This window comes from Sapajus apella, unplaced genomic scaffold, assembly GCF_009761245.1.
Source record: "Sapajus apella isolate SASKATOON/1434 unplaced genomic scaffold, GSC_monkey_1.0 scaffold31, whole genome shotgun sequence".
NCBI lineage: Eukaryota > Metazoa > Chordata > Mammalia > Primates > Cebidae > Sapajus > Sapajus apella.
Genome location: NW_022436971.1, coordinates 1,192,027 through 1,207,679, shown reverse-complemented (window position 1 = coordinate 1,207,679; position 15,653 = coordinate 1,192,027). Strand labels below are relative to the sequence as shown.

The 15,653-nt window shown below is 38.5% G+C and overlaps 1 protein-coding gene across 6 annotated transcripts in view; it reads left to right on the top strand.

Annotated features, from left to right (window-relative positions):
* NCOA1 (nuclear receptor coactivator 1) overlaps window positions 1-15,653 on the top strand; it is a 277,674-nt gene that overhangs the window by 249,913 nt on the left and 12,108 nt on the right. For all 6 annotated transcript variants that reach the window (XM_032294317.1, XM_032294318.1, XM_032294319.1 and 3 more), the window contains 2 exons: window positions 9,025-9,199; window positions 15,249-15,432. In XM_032294317.1, the coding sequence (XP_032150208.1) occupies window positions 9,025-9,199; window positions 15,249-15,432 (359 nt within the window). The remainder of the gene's footprint in view (window positions 1-9,024; window positions 9,200-15,248; window positions 15,433-15,653) is intronic.

Below are 15,653 nucleotides of genomic sequence, written 5' to 3'. Positions count from 1 at the left end.
GGCTGGTCTTGAACTCCTGACCTCAGGTGATCCAGCCTCCTTGGCCTCCCAAAATGCTGGGATTACAGGCATGAGCCACCACACCCCGCCCATTCGCTTATTTTTAAATTTCTCTCCTGAAGCTCCATGAAAATTAAATGAAAGTATTCCCCACACAATGGGTTTTAGTACATTAATTCAAAATTTGCATGTAGTTCTTTCATTGTGTGGGAGATTTTGTTTTTCCCGGTTTGCATAGAATAATCTCCACAAAGTATCTCAGACTACTCATTGGTGTCATCACTCTCAGCTGCTGCAGTTGCAGCTTCCTCTCCAGTATCAGTCAACTTTCTGGCTTCCAAAAGCTTTTTTTCTTTTTTAATCTTTCCTTTGGCACTGCCTTCCATTCTCTTTGTCCTGGGTGATAATTCTTCTTTTCTATCACTTTGAGATTCTAATAGGTAGTGGCAGTGATGCATATCTGATTAGTCTACTATGTTTAATCAAACTTTTATGCAAAATTAATTGTCAATTCCTGAAAAAAAATGGAAATAAATCCCTTGATTATATAAATGAAAGAAAGAGGTAAATTTTAAGGCTGCTTAAAAATGTATTTGAATGAGAAGGCTGCTGTTCGACTTGAATAAAATGTAGAAGTTATACAGATTTTTGACATGGCAGTATGCTTATCCGCTTTGACAGCCAAATCAGTTTAGAGTTTCCATTCCGATGGTAGCAAGTACTAAAATCTTTTGACTGTCAAATTAAGCATCTAAAGACTCATTCCAGAGAGCACCATAACTCTCAAAGACATTTTAATCAAAATTATGCCACATCAGTTTCTTTGTCGTCAAGACAATGAAGTCATCTTTGGCTGGTTTATATCACTGACACTAACTGCTTGGGCAAGAAAAGGATTATAAATCCATATTTTAATGATATGGTTGTCTGAACAGGAGTGGTCTTCAAAAGAGTTTTGTTGCCATTTGTCTTACAATTTCTTTATGCAAAGAATTTGACGAGGCTTTTTTACTTTAGCCTGGGGAGATACTTACTCAACATTAAAAGACTTGTATGGTTATCTGCATTCCTATTCCTCTTCCAAGATGACAGTCTGGCTAAAACAGCAAATGGTTTTTTTATTGTTGTTTGTTTCTTTGTTTGTTTTTGAGACAGAGTCTTGCTCTGTTGCCTGGGCTGGATTGCAGTGGCACGATCTCGGCTCACTGCAACCTCCACCTCCCAGGTTCAAGCAATTCTCATGCTTCAGCCTCCCAAGCAGCTGGGATTACAGGTGTGCACCACCACGTCTGGCTAATTTTTGTATCTTTAGTAGAGATGGGGTTTTGCCAGGCTAGTCTCAAACTCTGCGGGGATTACAGGCGTGAGCCACCACACCTGGCCACCAAATGGGTTTTTAACAGCATTCATGATATTGATTGCAGATCCTTAAATCAAAAGATTTACCTCATGCATTAGGGGAAAAAAGATTTATCTAACAAAAGATAAAAACTCACAAAAGATTTATCTCATGCGTTAGGGGAAAAAAGCCAAACATTAATAAATTTCTCATCTATTTATTCTAAGGGTTTTTTTTTCTATTTAAAAAAAGTAGAAATAGGCCGGGCGCGGTGGCTCAAGCCTGTAATCCCAGCACTTTGGGAGGCCGAGGCGGGTGGATCACGAGGTCAAGAGATCGAGACCATCCTGGTCAACATGGTGAAACCCCGTCTCTACTAAAAATACAAAACATTAGCTGGGCATGGTCGCGCGTGTCTGTAATCCCAGCTACTCAGGAGGTTGAGGTGGGAGAATTGCCTGAACCCAGGAGGCGGAGGTTGTGGCGAGCCGAGATCGCACCATTGCACTCCAGCCTGGGTAACAAGAGTGAAACTCCATCTCAAAAAAAAAAAAAAAAAAAAAAGTAGAAATAGTACTTCTGTCAATTTTCAGGTATGCACTTTAAAATTTCCTCTGGAAAGTCAAGAAAGGAGAACTTTATATCCTGCTTTCATTCCTTAACAAAGCCACCTACAAAGGTGATGCTTCAGTGCCCCGGTTCTCATGAAATTGACAAGTTTCTTTCACAGTTGTGGGTCTCATCTTTCATCTGTCTTGTGTCAACATAGAAGACAGTGAGCTGAAATAGTGGAGTGGGTGGAGCTTCCGCTTTCTCAGGTAGCATGATGGGAAAGACGTGTGGTCCCTATCATGAGTATCCTATCTGGTGCCTGGATTTTTCTTCCAGACCAACTTCTGATTGACAAAAATATTTTCACAAAATAAGAATTTGTTTTTTATGAAGTCAGCATTCATACTACAAACAAAACCCGGAAGCTGCGTGCAGTGAAGAGAACAGTGGTCTCATCCAGTCCCAAACTGAAATGAAATGGCAGGGCTATCAGTTCTTCTGTGGACTGCTTCAAAATAATACTGGAAAAACTTTTAGCTTTTCTGGAAAAAATAAGAAATTTAAAGATGCAATGTTTTTAATTTGTCACCACTCTTAATTATAAACTTGCTGTAAATTGATCAGCAATCTCGTAGAGGACTAGGTTTTGTGTTGGCACAAAATCATGTTCTGGAAAAGTTCTGGCCTTTTCAAAAACAGTTTTTTGTGGCTTTAGGAAATCCAGATAAAAGGGCTCATTGGCCTTTGTTTTATGCTTCTATTCCTAATAAATCAGCCACACAAAAGAACCAAAATATTATGTGTCCCAGAATGTTTCCAGGTTTCACCAATTAAGGTCCATGATCCAGCCCACCTGTTTTGGTAAGTAAAGTTTTACTGGAACTCAGCCATACTTACTAGTTTATATATTATCTGTGGCTGGTTTCACATTGCAGAGTTGAGTAGTTGTTAAAGAAACTTTATGGCCTGCAAAACTGAAAATATATATTATCTGGCCTTTTGCAGAAAAAGCTTGCTGATTTCTGTGTTAAGCGATGACAGTAAAACCAAAGGATAACTGCATTAGCTTTGCTTTATAACCTTTGCTTTAGCCTCTTTCAGCTTAATATAGGCCCAAAGTAAATGAAGGAACATGTAAGTCATAGTAATGGCAGAGTAACTTTTCTTATATTTCTGAAAACAAGAAACTTTTCCAGACTCTCATGCTATGATGATGAGTACACAAGAACAGAATCAGACATTTAAAAATTGTTTTCAATGAAGGCAGTATTCAAAGTAAGTATGAGAAATTGGTTAGTGTATCTGCCCACTTCGTGGAATCCTTGAAGCCCATTTAGAGACCTCTTTTCTGTGAACTATAATAAAATTCTCTTCCACCTACCCCTCCTCAGGATCTCATCTCCTTTTGGGGCTTCAGAGACCTTTACGTGCTAGTGAGTTTATTCTCTATCTCTAAATGATATCTCTCAGCTCATATGTACAGCAGCCTACTGGATACACATACTTGTATTTTCCACCAACACCACAAACTTAACTTGTCCAAACCTAGACTCATCAACTCCACGTCCCCTTTTATAGTTCAGTGTTACAACTACAATAAACTTTCTGAGTTCCAAGAAGCAGCACATATCTTGTTGTCTTTTACTTCTAGGGGCTTTGTACATTCTCTATACTCTATCTAAAGTATTCTTCCATTACTTCTCATTCCTATTCTTTCCTCCTCTCAGATAAATCTCCTCTGGAGAGTCTTCCTGGACACTCCCAATCATAAAGCACTCACCATCCTGTCTTAAAACCACTTGTTAATCTCTAGCTGCTTTTCTTTTTAAATAGCAGGTTCCTTGCACGAACAAAGCATGACCTTTTTAACCATTGTTTCGCCAGTGCTTAGGACAGTGGTCTCACAGTGAATAAATGCTTAATTAATCTTTGAAGAAATAAATGAATGAAAGTATGAATTCTAATTCTAGTTGACACTGTCATATGGCTGCGGTGCTAGTTATGGTCATTCCAGCAGGGAGACTTTACATAGTCTAGGCCAGCCGGGCACAGTGGCTCACACCTGTAATCCCAGCACTTTGGGAGGCTGAGGCAGGCGGATGGATCATCTGAGGTAAAGAGTTTGAGACCAGCCTGACGACATGGCAAAACCCTGTCTCTACTAAAAATTAAAAAATTAGCAGGGTGTAATGGCGTGCACCTGTAGTCCCAGCTACTCAGGAGGCTGAGGCATGACAATCGCTTGAACCTGGGTGGCGGAGGTTGCAGTGAGCTGAGATCACACTACTGTACTCTAGTCTGGGAAATAGAGCAAGACTCTGTCTAAAAAAAAAAAAAAAAAAAAAGTGATAGTCTAGGGAAAGACAGAACTGTAGAATTTTTCATCTAGAAGAACTAGATTATCCTATTGATGCAAGTTATCCAAGGCCCAGTATAATAGCAGAACTGGGACAAGAACTCTATTCCTCTAATTCATTATCCACAGGCTAGTTCTTTTTACTAAAACTGGGTCATTTCACAGAGGATTTTTAGAGAAATGAAACCACTCTCTATGATACTGTAAGGATGGGTACATATCATTACACATTGGTCCAAACCCACAGAATGTGCAATACCAGGAGTGAACCCTAATGTAACCTATAGAACCTGGGGGATGTTGATAATGAGGACAGCTGTACATGTGAGTGAGTGGAGGAAGGGGTATATAGGAAATCTCTGTACTATCCACTCAATTTTGCTTCGAACCTAAAACTTCTCTAAAAAATAGTCCTTTTAAAATAATAAAAGACCAACACTAAAAACAACAGCAGCAATAACAACAAAAGGAACAACAAAAAAGTCATCTTATAAAGGAAACTGTTCATTCCAGTAGGACAGTTAGAATGTGAGATGAGGCCAGAAAGAAATCTCAAAAAGCTTGCTCTTGTGCTTGGAGTCTCTTATTTATTGTTTACTGTTGACCCACAAAATAATATTTAGAATATGATAAGCATCTTTTTCCCCTCACATACATATTTTTCTTTCTCTTTTTTTTTTTTTTTAAATACAGGGTCTTGCTCTGTTGCCCAGGAGTGGCATAATCATGGCTCACAGCAGTGTCTAACTCCTGGTCTCAAGTGATCCTCCAACTTCAGCCTCCTGAGTAGCTAGAACTACAGGCGTGTACCACTGTGCCCAGCTAACTTTTTTATTTTTTATGGAGACAGTTCTCGTTACATTGCCCAGGCTGGTCTCAAACTCCTGGCCTCAAGCCATCCTCCCACCTTAGCCTTTCAAAGCACTGGGATTACAGGCATGAGTCACCAAACCAAGGCTGTGTTTTTATGAAAAAATTAATATCAGCATAAATGAGGTTAAAAACACATTAATACAAGCAAGTGTTTTTCTTTTAAGGATCACAAACAAAATAGTTAAAATTTAAAATGGAGAGTTAGTGTACAGACATTAGAATTGAAGATGGTGGCAAAACAAAAACAAAAAACCCACCCTCTAGAGTCACAAATAAAAAAAATAGAGGTTGGGCATGGTGGCTCATGCCCATAAATCCCAGCACTTGGGAGGCCGAGGCAGGTGAATTACCTGAGGTCAGGAGTTCGAGACCAGGCCGACCAATATGGAAAAACCCCGTCTCTACTAAAAATACAAAATTAGCTGGGTTTGGTGGCACATACCTGTAATCCCAGCTACTTGGGAACCTGAGGCAGGGGAATCACTTGAACCCAGGAGGCAGAGGTTGTAATGAGCCGAGATCACACTATTGCACTCCAGCCTGGGCAACCAGAGTGAAACTCCCTCTTAAAAAAAAAAAAGGAGACCTTATATAGTCTAAATCAAAATTATTTACCAGAGATTAAATTACATTTAGAGGAAGCAGCAAGGAGAAAATATGTAACTTCATTTATATTATCTTTACCAAAAATAAATAAACCTCTAGTGAAAGAAAAAACTATAAAGTCTAAAGTTAGGTCAACTTTCACAGAAAATTTAAACTAGTTTTAAAATTGTAGCCTATAATAAAAAATGAGTAAATCAACTACATCTCTGGTAAATATAATGATTTTCTCTTTTTATTTAACCAAATAAACCAAGTAAAAAGAGGGGGAAAAATCACTATATTAACAGTGACAGAACACAGTAGATATACAGGCACATATGTATGTGTTCACAAAGAGACATAAAGAACATAGGAACATGTTTGTGATGTAATGTTGAGGGAAAGAAGCAGGTCACAGAATTATATAGGATTTTATAAAGATATAAAGGAATTATACTAAATTATGGGCAATCATACAATGGCATCCTTTTTCCTGCACCTTTATAACTTTCTCTGCCTTAAAAGTATTTGACTGTGAGATGTATTTTGTCAGGAAAAAAAAAGGAAAATGAACAGAGTGCTAGCATAAGACATATTTTTTAAAAAACATTTTTACTCTTTTAAATTCTTACAAATTTCTACTTTTGGCCAATAGAGTAACAGGGACCAGACTTACTTTTCCATCTGAAACAAATAAACAAAAAACAGACAAAGTACATTCAACAGTAGTTCTTGAGCTTGTCCAGACTGCACTGCAGAGAGGGGGAATCCAGCAGGAGCCAGGCCATTTCCCTGAGCTGAGGAGGTGGAGCTGGGAGTCTGGGAAAGCCCTGGCATCTAGAGGTAGCAGGGCACAATACCAGAGAGGACAGCACTACACAACGAATTGTGAAATATGCAGAGGGTCCCATTCAAGTCTTCAACTGAGAGCTGCTGTGTGCACACAGGCATGCATGTACATGTGTACAAATCAAGGCCAGAGAAAACCACCTAAAAAGATAAGAGGGAGCAGTCTTCAAAGTTTACATGGGACCAGTTCCTCTTCCTACCAGCCAGAGTCGAAAACCTCATAATTCAGAGGGTATCAAGTAGAATATTCAGAGATGGTTTACCTTAGTAGTGGGGCAAAATAAACTAAACTCTGCTCCTGTCTGATTAGGCACAAGACCTAAAAGAATTAAACTGTTTCTGTGTAATCTAACCACAGCCCAGACAAAAGTCAAAAATATTTAAAAGAACAGAAAAAAATCTAACGCCTAACAAGGTAAAATTCACAAGGTCTGAAATCTGATTTTTAAAACTACCAGATGTGCAAAGAAGTAGGAAAATACAACCTGTAATGAGGAGAAAAATCAGTCAATCAAAACTTCAGTAATTACACAGATGATAGAATTAGTAGAGACATTAAAGCAATTATAAATTATAAATTCTGTATGTTCAAGAAGCAAGAGGAAGCTTGAACATGTTAAGTAGAGCCATGGAAGATATAAATAAAACCCAAGTCAAACTTCTATAGATGAAAACTATAGTGTCTGAGATTTAAAATAAAATTTAAAAAATGCTAGATGGGGTAAACAGCAGATTAGAAATTACAGAAGAAAAAATTAGTAAACTTAAAGATAAAACAATGAAAACTATCCAAAATGAAATCAGAGAAAAAAGACCGAACAAAAACTGGTAATTTACTGGAAATTGATCTCATAATTCAGTACAGTTGCCATCAGAATTTCAGCATGCTTTTTGGAGAAATTAACAAACTTATCCTAAAATGTATATGGAAATGCAAAAGATTTAGAATAGCCAAAACAATTTTTAAAAAGGAGAACAAAGTTGGATATCTACCTAATTTCAAATATTACCATAAAGTCACAGCAATCAAGACAGTGTGGTACTGGTACAAGTGTCAACATAGAGATCACTGAAACAGAATAAAAAGTTCAGAAATAAACGCTTACTTTTATGGTCAGTTGAGTTTTGACATTTAGGTCAAATGGCTGCTAATAAGCATCATCCTAAATAAAAAGGAACAGCCTACGGCAAGTGCTCCAAAATGGCAGACCCTCCAAAACATGCTAGTGATGAAGGCCAGACACAGAAGACCATGTATGGCTACATTTACATGAAGTTTCCCCCAGAAAGCACATCTTTTAGAGGCAGAAAGCAGATCAGAAGTTACCTGGGACAAGGGTGGGAGCAAGGATTGACTACAAACAGGTACAAGGGAATTGGGGGAATGATTAGCTGTCTAAACTGGATTGTGGTAATGGCTGCACAACTCTATAAATTTACTAAAAATCATTGCATTATCAGTTACAGTGGGTCAATTTCGTGTTGTGTAGATTATATCTGAATAAAGTTTAAAAGGGGGAAAGAGGAGGGGAAGAGTGGCCCACAAAACTTTCTCATTATTTTTTATTTCACACTTGGCTTTTTTTTTTTTTTTTTTTTTTTTTGAGACAGAGCCTCGCTCTGTCACCCAGGCTGGGATACAGTGGCGCAATGTCATCTCGCTGCAACCTCTGCATCCCAGGTTCAAGCCATTCTCATGCCTCGGCCTCCCAAGTAGCTGGGATTATAGGGGTTTTTGTATTTTTAGTAGAGGTGGGGTTTCTCATGTTGACCAGGCTGGTCTCGAGCTTACCTCTGCCTCCCAAAGTGGTGGGATTACAGGCATAAGCCACTGCACCCAGCCACACATGGCTTTTTCTTAACTATTTTTTTCCCTATTCAAGTTTAATTTATGGCCAGGAGGCCACAGCAGGCGGATCATGAGGTCAAGAGTTCAAGACCAGCCTGGCCAACATGGTGAAACCCCATCTCTACTAAAAATACAAAAATTAGCCAGGTGCAGTGGTGGGTTCCTGTAGTCCCAGCTACTTGGGAGGCTGATGCAGGAGAATTGCTTAAACCCAGGAAGCAGAGGTTGCAGTGAGCTGAGATTGAGCCACTGCACTCCAGCCTGGGTGACAGAGCAATAGAAAAAGTTTAATTTACTACAAGTAATTTATCATGTATGTTCATGCATATTTTTACACTTAGAAATTCATATTAGCAAAAACGAACAGAAACAGATCATATACAATTCTGCGGCCTAAATCAACTTCTTGGGGAATGGAAAGCATTATTCCAAGCTTACATTTATTTATCTATTGGTTTTTGCTGAGATTTCTTGCCCTTGTTTAAGATACTAAATTTTTTCCATGCTCTGTTTAATACAATATTTGTAAATATATTGTGACAGATCCTTTTGGGTTTTTTCATTTATGGGATTAATAAATTTATAGTATATCAACATAAATTAATTTGTGTCAATTTGCAGGAATGGTTCCCCAAGGTGAGGCCAACTTTGCTCCATCTCTAAGCCCTGGGAGCTCCATGGTGCCGATGCCAATCCCTCCTCCTCAGAGCTCTCTGCTCCAGCAAACTCCGCCTGCTTCCGGGTATCAGTCACCAGACATGAAGGCCTGGCAGCAAGGAGCAATAGGAAACAACAAGTAAGGGGACAGTTTTTATATATGAGCATCTTTGATAACTGTGATAAATCCCTGATACTAATAAATGCTACAGTGGTTGAACCTCAGAAACATTATGCAAAGTGAAAGAAGGCCAGCCACATTTGTGTGACGTTTCCCCAAAGAGACAAATCTGTGGAGACAGAAAGCAGCACATAAGAACGGCTGTGCTTTCATGGGCTGATTGTATTCACAGTCTAAGTAGATTATTGGCTACTTCCATTTGCATTATGGAAAGAACTACATTTTATATTATCAGCAAAGAAAAATGATTATTAAATCTTCTAAGTATCAGGTCACTTTTAAGGCAGATTTATGTGCTGACAGTACAGAAAAGTGATCTAGTGGCCCCAACCTTTCCATTCTAACCTGAGCACACCTGCAGAATATGATGAACTCACATCAGTAACAGAGCTTCCCTGGGACAGACGTAGAAATGGATACTTTTTAAAAAGTTTTCTTTATAAGAACACTTTAAAATCTTATAAATCTAAAACCAAGAATGGCAAGATGTCAGAATTCAATAGAGCTAAGTAGTGGGCATACAAGTTTCACTTTTCTCGGTGTGTTTAAAGACTTTATAACAATAACCAAAAGTTTTTAAGGCTTACTCCTTTTGAATCTCTAGATTTTTAGTGACCTTGACTTACCCATCTTACTTAGAATTATCTCACTAAAGTCTTTTTTTTTTTTTTTCCCAAATCCTGGCTGCTGAACTTTTCACACATCACTCTGAGTTTTATAAGAATTTTAATTTGGTTGTGTCTTAGTTCTAATGACAGGGAAGCTGTCTGATCTGACAACATAATAAGTAAGGCAGTTAAAGTTGAAAACACAAGACTGTATTCTTTTAAAGTTCATTGAAAGGTGAGAGAAAATCTTCATGTTAGAGAACTGTATAACTCTCAATGAGGACCATGTATAAATTAGGTAGAAATGGAACCATGTCTGTAATACAAGAGGAATTTAGTTTCCTAATGTATTCTAATCCCAACTTCCTAAACTCAATTTGGATTTTGTGGCCCATCATTATAATCACTACCTTACAGGCACTCTTAACTTCTTTGCCCAGCTCTCCCTCTGTTGCACTTGTGCCTGGTAAATTTCTCCCTAATGAAATCCAACTAAACTCTTACTTCATACCTCCACCTAAGCACTGAAACATGGCTTGGGGGAAAAAAACAACAACAACAAAAAAAAAACAGTCATGCTGACATGTCTCAATAACCTATTTCTCTGCTCCCCTTTACAGTTAAATTCCTTAAAAGATTATACTGTATCTACTTCCTCTACTCCCACTCCTTGTTGAACTAATCAGGCTTTCATTTCTATCATTTCACAAAAAGTATCCTTGTCAAGATGGTTCAGTGTCCTCTTCAGTGCCAAAAGCAATGCTCATCAGTAGCATTTGACGTATTTGAGTGTTTATCCTTTCTTGAAGCTCTTCATTTGGTTTCTAGAACAACTCTCTCTCTTGAGAAAAGTGACTCTCTCCTACCACTTAGTCTCCTTGAGGATCTTCCTCATCTCCGTGACCTCCATTTGAGGGCCCAGAGTTTATTCTAGGACCTCTTCCCCATACCCACTCCCTCTTTTGGTTACATTACCCATCTTACTATTGTCAATGCCTGTTTCTATGCTTATGACTCCCAGATTTAAACCTCCAGCACAGATGGCACCATACTATATATCCAGCTGCCCAACCAATATCTCCACTTACAAGTCTAATAGGCATCTCAAACTTAGCATGATGAAAACTAAAATGATATTTTCACCAGACCTGTTCCTCTAGGTTACTTTTTCCCATTTCAGTAAATGACAACTCCATTTTCCACTTTCTTTTTCAGAAGAAAAATCTTTCTCTTTCTCACATCCCACATCCAGCACATCAGCAAATCATGTCAGTTTCTTAGCACCTCTCTCTTCTTACCTATTCCACTTACGCACCTTAGTGCAAGCCACCATCATCTTTTTCCTGGGCCATTGCAGTAGGTTCCTCTCCTGTTTCTACCCTTGCTCTACCATCATTTAATCTCCACATGGTAGCCAGAGCCATGTGCTTTTAAAACATGAGGCAGTCTATGCACAACTCATTGAGTAGCTCCCCACCTTACTCAAAATACAAAATAGGTCCCATGAAACCTCACATCATCTTGTTCCTGGATACCTCTCTGATCCCATCTGCTATTCTCATCGCTCACTCTGCCACACTGGCTTCCTTTTATCCGTCTGTTCCTCAGATGTGCTAAGTACACTGCAAACTCAGGATGTTTGCATTTTTTTAATCCCTCTGCTGGAATGTTCTTCCCTCAGTGGCCACATGGTTTGTCTCACACTTTAAGTCTTTCCTTAAATGTCACTTTATTAGACGCAGACATTAAATGTCATCTTACTACACTTCCCTGACCATCATTTCTGAAATAATACCACTTTCTACCCCTGGGGCCTCCTTTCCATTCTTTATTTTTCTTCATAGTGATTAATACTTGACATTAATTATGTGATAGTCTATTTGTGATTTGTCTCTTCCATCTAGAATATAAGCCTCATAAGAGCAAGCACTTTGTTTTTTATTATCTCTTTGTCTCCATCCCCTGGAACAGGGAGGCCCTTCATATACATCTATTGAACAAATGAGTGCAAATACTCCCTAAGTCAACATCTTGAATTCAGATTTAAATATGGATACAGGTTTTTGTTTTATTTTAGTAGTTTCTGCAAACCTTGGCTTTCCAAATTGTTTGGGAAAGAAAACAGTTACCACCAACTCTTGAAACACTCACACTTGCTCATTTGGTTCAAGTGCAGAAGCTTATTAGTCAACATAAGCATTGTATATTAGCATATATCACCTGAAGACAGTGACCACTCACTATCTCTGTCACACAACACCAGATACCATGAGGAACACTGAAAAACAACTCCTGCTGCCAAATAATGAAGAGTCTAGTTGGTGAGGGGGCAGGTTAGGGAGAATTAAAACATGAATCATTAAGTAGAATGATGTAATAGAGTTCAGAGATAGTGTAATGTGATTCGTTGTCATTATCTTTCTGGTGGCAAGAGAAAGAAATGGTTAAACAAACCTGTGTGTCCCAGAACTGGGTAGTGCTTCTGTGTAAGACTTGTTGATGGGAGAATCCCATTGCTTATTAGCATTTTAAAGGATAAGAAGTCCTGTTGCTGGGCGCAGTGGCTCACGCCTGTAATCCCAGCACTTTGGGAGGCCAAGGCGGGCAGATCACCTGAGATCAGGAGTTCAAGACCAGCCTGACCAACATGGAGAAACTCCGTCTCTACAAAAAATACAAAATTAGGCAGGCCTGTGGTGGCACATGCTTGTAATCCCAGCTACTTGGGAGGCCGAGGCAGGAGAATCGTTTGAACCCAGGAGGCGGAGGTTGTGGTGAGCAGAGATTGTGCCATTGCACTCCAGCCTGGGGAACAAGAGCAAAACTCCGTCTCCAGAAAAAAAAAAAAAAAAAGTCCTGTTGTTTAACCTTTTGTTTCTCAGACTTATTTGACCAGGGACTTCCCTGATTGTTAATACCTGTAATATCTGTGGAACCCACTCTGGGCCAGAGTATTCTTGCTTCTCTTTTTTTCCATCATTTAGTAGCTACCAAATACCTAGTGCTGCCCTGAGAAAACTGTGATAGCTGCCACAAAGCAGGCAGGAAAACAGAGTGGGAAAGAGGGCCTGTGAGTGTTGGATGTTAGGTGCCAGTGAACCCAGATGTCTTTCTAGGACCTAGGAGAGTGATTGCAGCTGCAGAAGAGTTTGGTCTTCCTTTGATGGAAGATGGTAAAATGGAACTATTGGCAGGATCAGTTTGACAGAACTTAAACTAATATATAGTCCCAAATAGTAATTTGAAAGGAAATTAAGCCCTAATTTTTTTTCAATAAGTATGACATCATTGCAGTCCTTGAAGCTTCTGCATACATTAACTTACATAGCCTTACTCCTCCACAGTGGTGACTTATTTATCAATTGACAAACGAGCACTGTCTAAGGCAGAAATGTTCTCATTAGAAAATAGGCATAGAGTCTGGGCCCGGTGGCTCATGCCTGTAATCCCAGCACTTTGGGAGGCCGGGGCCGGTGGATCACCTGAGGTCAGGAGTTCAAGACCAGCCTGACCAACATGATGGAAACCCATCTCTACTAAAAAAAATAAAATAAAATAAAAAATTAGCTGGACATGGTGGTGCGTGCCTGTAGAGGAGGCTGAGGCAAGAGAATCACTTGAACCTGGAAGGCGGAGGTTGCAGTGAGCCAAGATCATGCCATCATACTCCAGCCTGGGCAACAAGAGCAAAACTCCATCTCCAGAAAAAAAGAAAAAGAAAATAGGCATAGATTAGTAGGCTTTTCTTTCACCTTTAGTTGTGGGAACACTGCCCCACAAGCATACACACTGTACTTATGGGGGCACAGTGTAGGCATTTGTATTTTCTGTAGGCATTTATATTTTATAATTACTTGGGGGAAAATTTTATACTTTTCTTCAGACCTGATAAATAGGCTGTTTCTTGGCCTGTCGATTCAGTATGATTACCTTAGTCTACTGGAAACTGTAAATGTCAGTATATTCTTTTTAACACTAAGAGCTAGCAAGGAAAAGATAAACTATTGATGGGGAAAATTATTTTCAGAATCAAATTCTATAGAATTAACATTAAAATAGATGGAATTTTACCAGCAGTTTATTGTTAACAATTAATATATAGTCATAAAATATTTGGTGTTTATAGAACTTATGAAAGACAGAATTCATATCATTATCCTTTAGATGTGTATATCTGTATCACTGAAAATTTTCAGGTTTCAAATAAAGAGTCAAGTTGAATTTAATTGGAGTTTATTGCTTACTGTTCTTCTTACTAATAGAGACTGATTTGACATTTGAGATCTTTGGCATAACAACAGTCCAGAACTTGGTTATGAAGAAGGAAGTCAGTAAAACAGGCTCTCTGAAAAACAATTGCTTATGTATTTTGCTTCCTAGAAAATACATGAAGCTATGTTCAGGCCTGAAAAGACCTTGGAAGTCTTTAAAAGGATTAAATTTGTTACCTAAAAACATTTGGTTTATACATCTGGTTTCCTCTTAATTTATAGCATATTGAAAGTGACCAGAAGCTAAAACCTTTAGAAGTGACAACAAGCTATAGGACATTGAATAAAGGCTTTCAGATTTTAGTGTGCATGAATAGTTAAAGATGCACTTTTCTATACCCATCCCTACAAAATGTGATTCACCAGGGCTTGAGTAAAACCTGGGAGTCTCAATTATCAACAAGTCCGAGGGTATTCTCTTGTAGATGGTCTCTGCACTACACTTCCAAAAATCTCTGCCACTTCACTGGCGTAGATACAATAAAACCAATAATAAAATAAAAAACAATCTGAACTGCACCATTTGACAGCACTGAATAATAACCCATACCATTATTCATTTATTCATCAAGTAATTACTGAGTGCCTGCTATATGTCACATGTTAATAGAAATAAATGGAGCAAGATACCATCATTCCCCTGAAGTATTAAGTCTAAGAGGCTATACAAGCAAACACAATTTAAATATGCTGTCTTTGAATCATTCATTCCTGTGTTAATTAATTCAGTGAACATTTATTGAAGATATATATATATATATATATATATATGCCAGACAATTTGCTTAAATAGGACATTCTCTGGTTAGATAGGTAAATGTCAGTTACCTAGAAGATTTTACTTACATGGAAAACTTCCTTTCTTAATTATTTAGATAAATTTGTATCCTAGCATCTCTGATATTGTGCCAGATAATTGTTACTTAAAATGAGCTCTTTTCCATTATTTAACCCCTATGTAGAGTTCAGAATGTTCTGAATTATGTTCAATTTTTATATATTTTAAGAAGATACAGTCATGCATGCAATTTAAGGAAGTAAAATATTTTATTTGGAAACAGAATCTAGTCACATTATCCCCTCGTTCATGATCAGTGGATGTAATCTGGATTGTTTTTGAGTTTACAGTGTGTTCAGTCAAGCTGTCCAGAACCAGCCCACGCCAGCACAGCCAGGAGTATACAACAACATGAGCATCACCGTGTCCATGGCAGGTGGAAATACAAATGTTCAGAACATGAACCCAATGATGGGCCAGATGCAGATGAGCTCTTTGCAGATGCCAGGAATGAACACTGTGTGCCCTGAGCAGGTAAGCGGCACAGCTGGCACACTTGCCACACACATGCCACACCACATCACAGTTCATTATGCTGAGGAAAATCAGGTATGTTGACAGTTACTCATCAGAAACAGCCACACTTCTTTATTCTTTCCTATTAACTTTTAATAGTTACTGGCCCTTAAGATATACAATGAAAAATTTTGACAAGTTCTTTTTTTTTTTAGATGGAGTCTCACTTTGTCACTCAA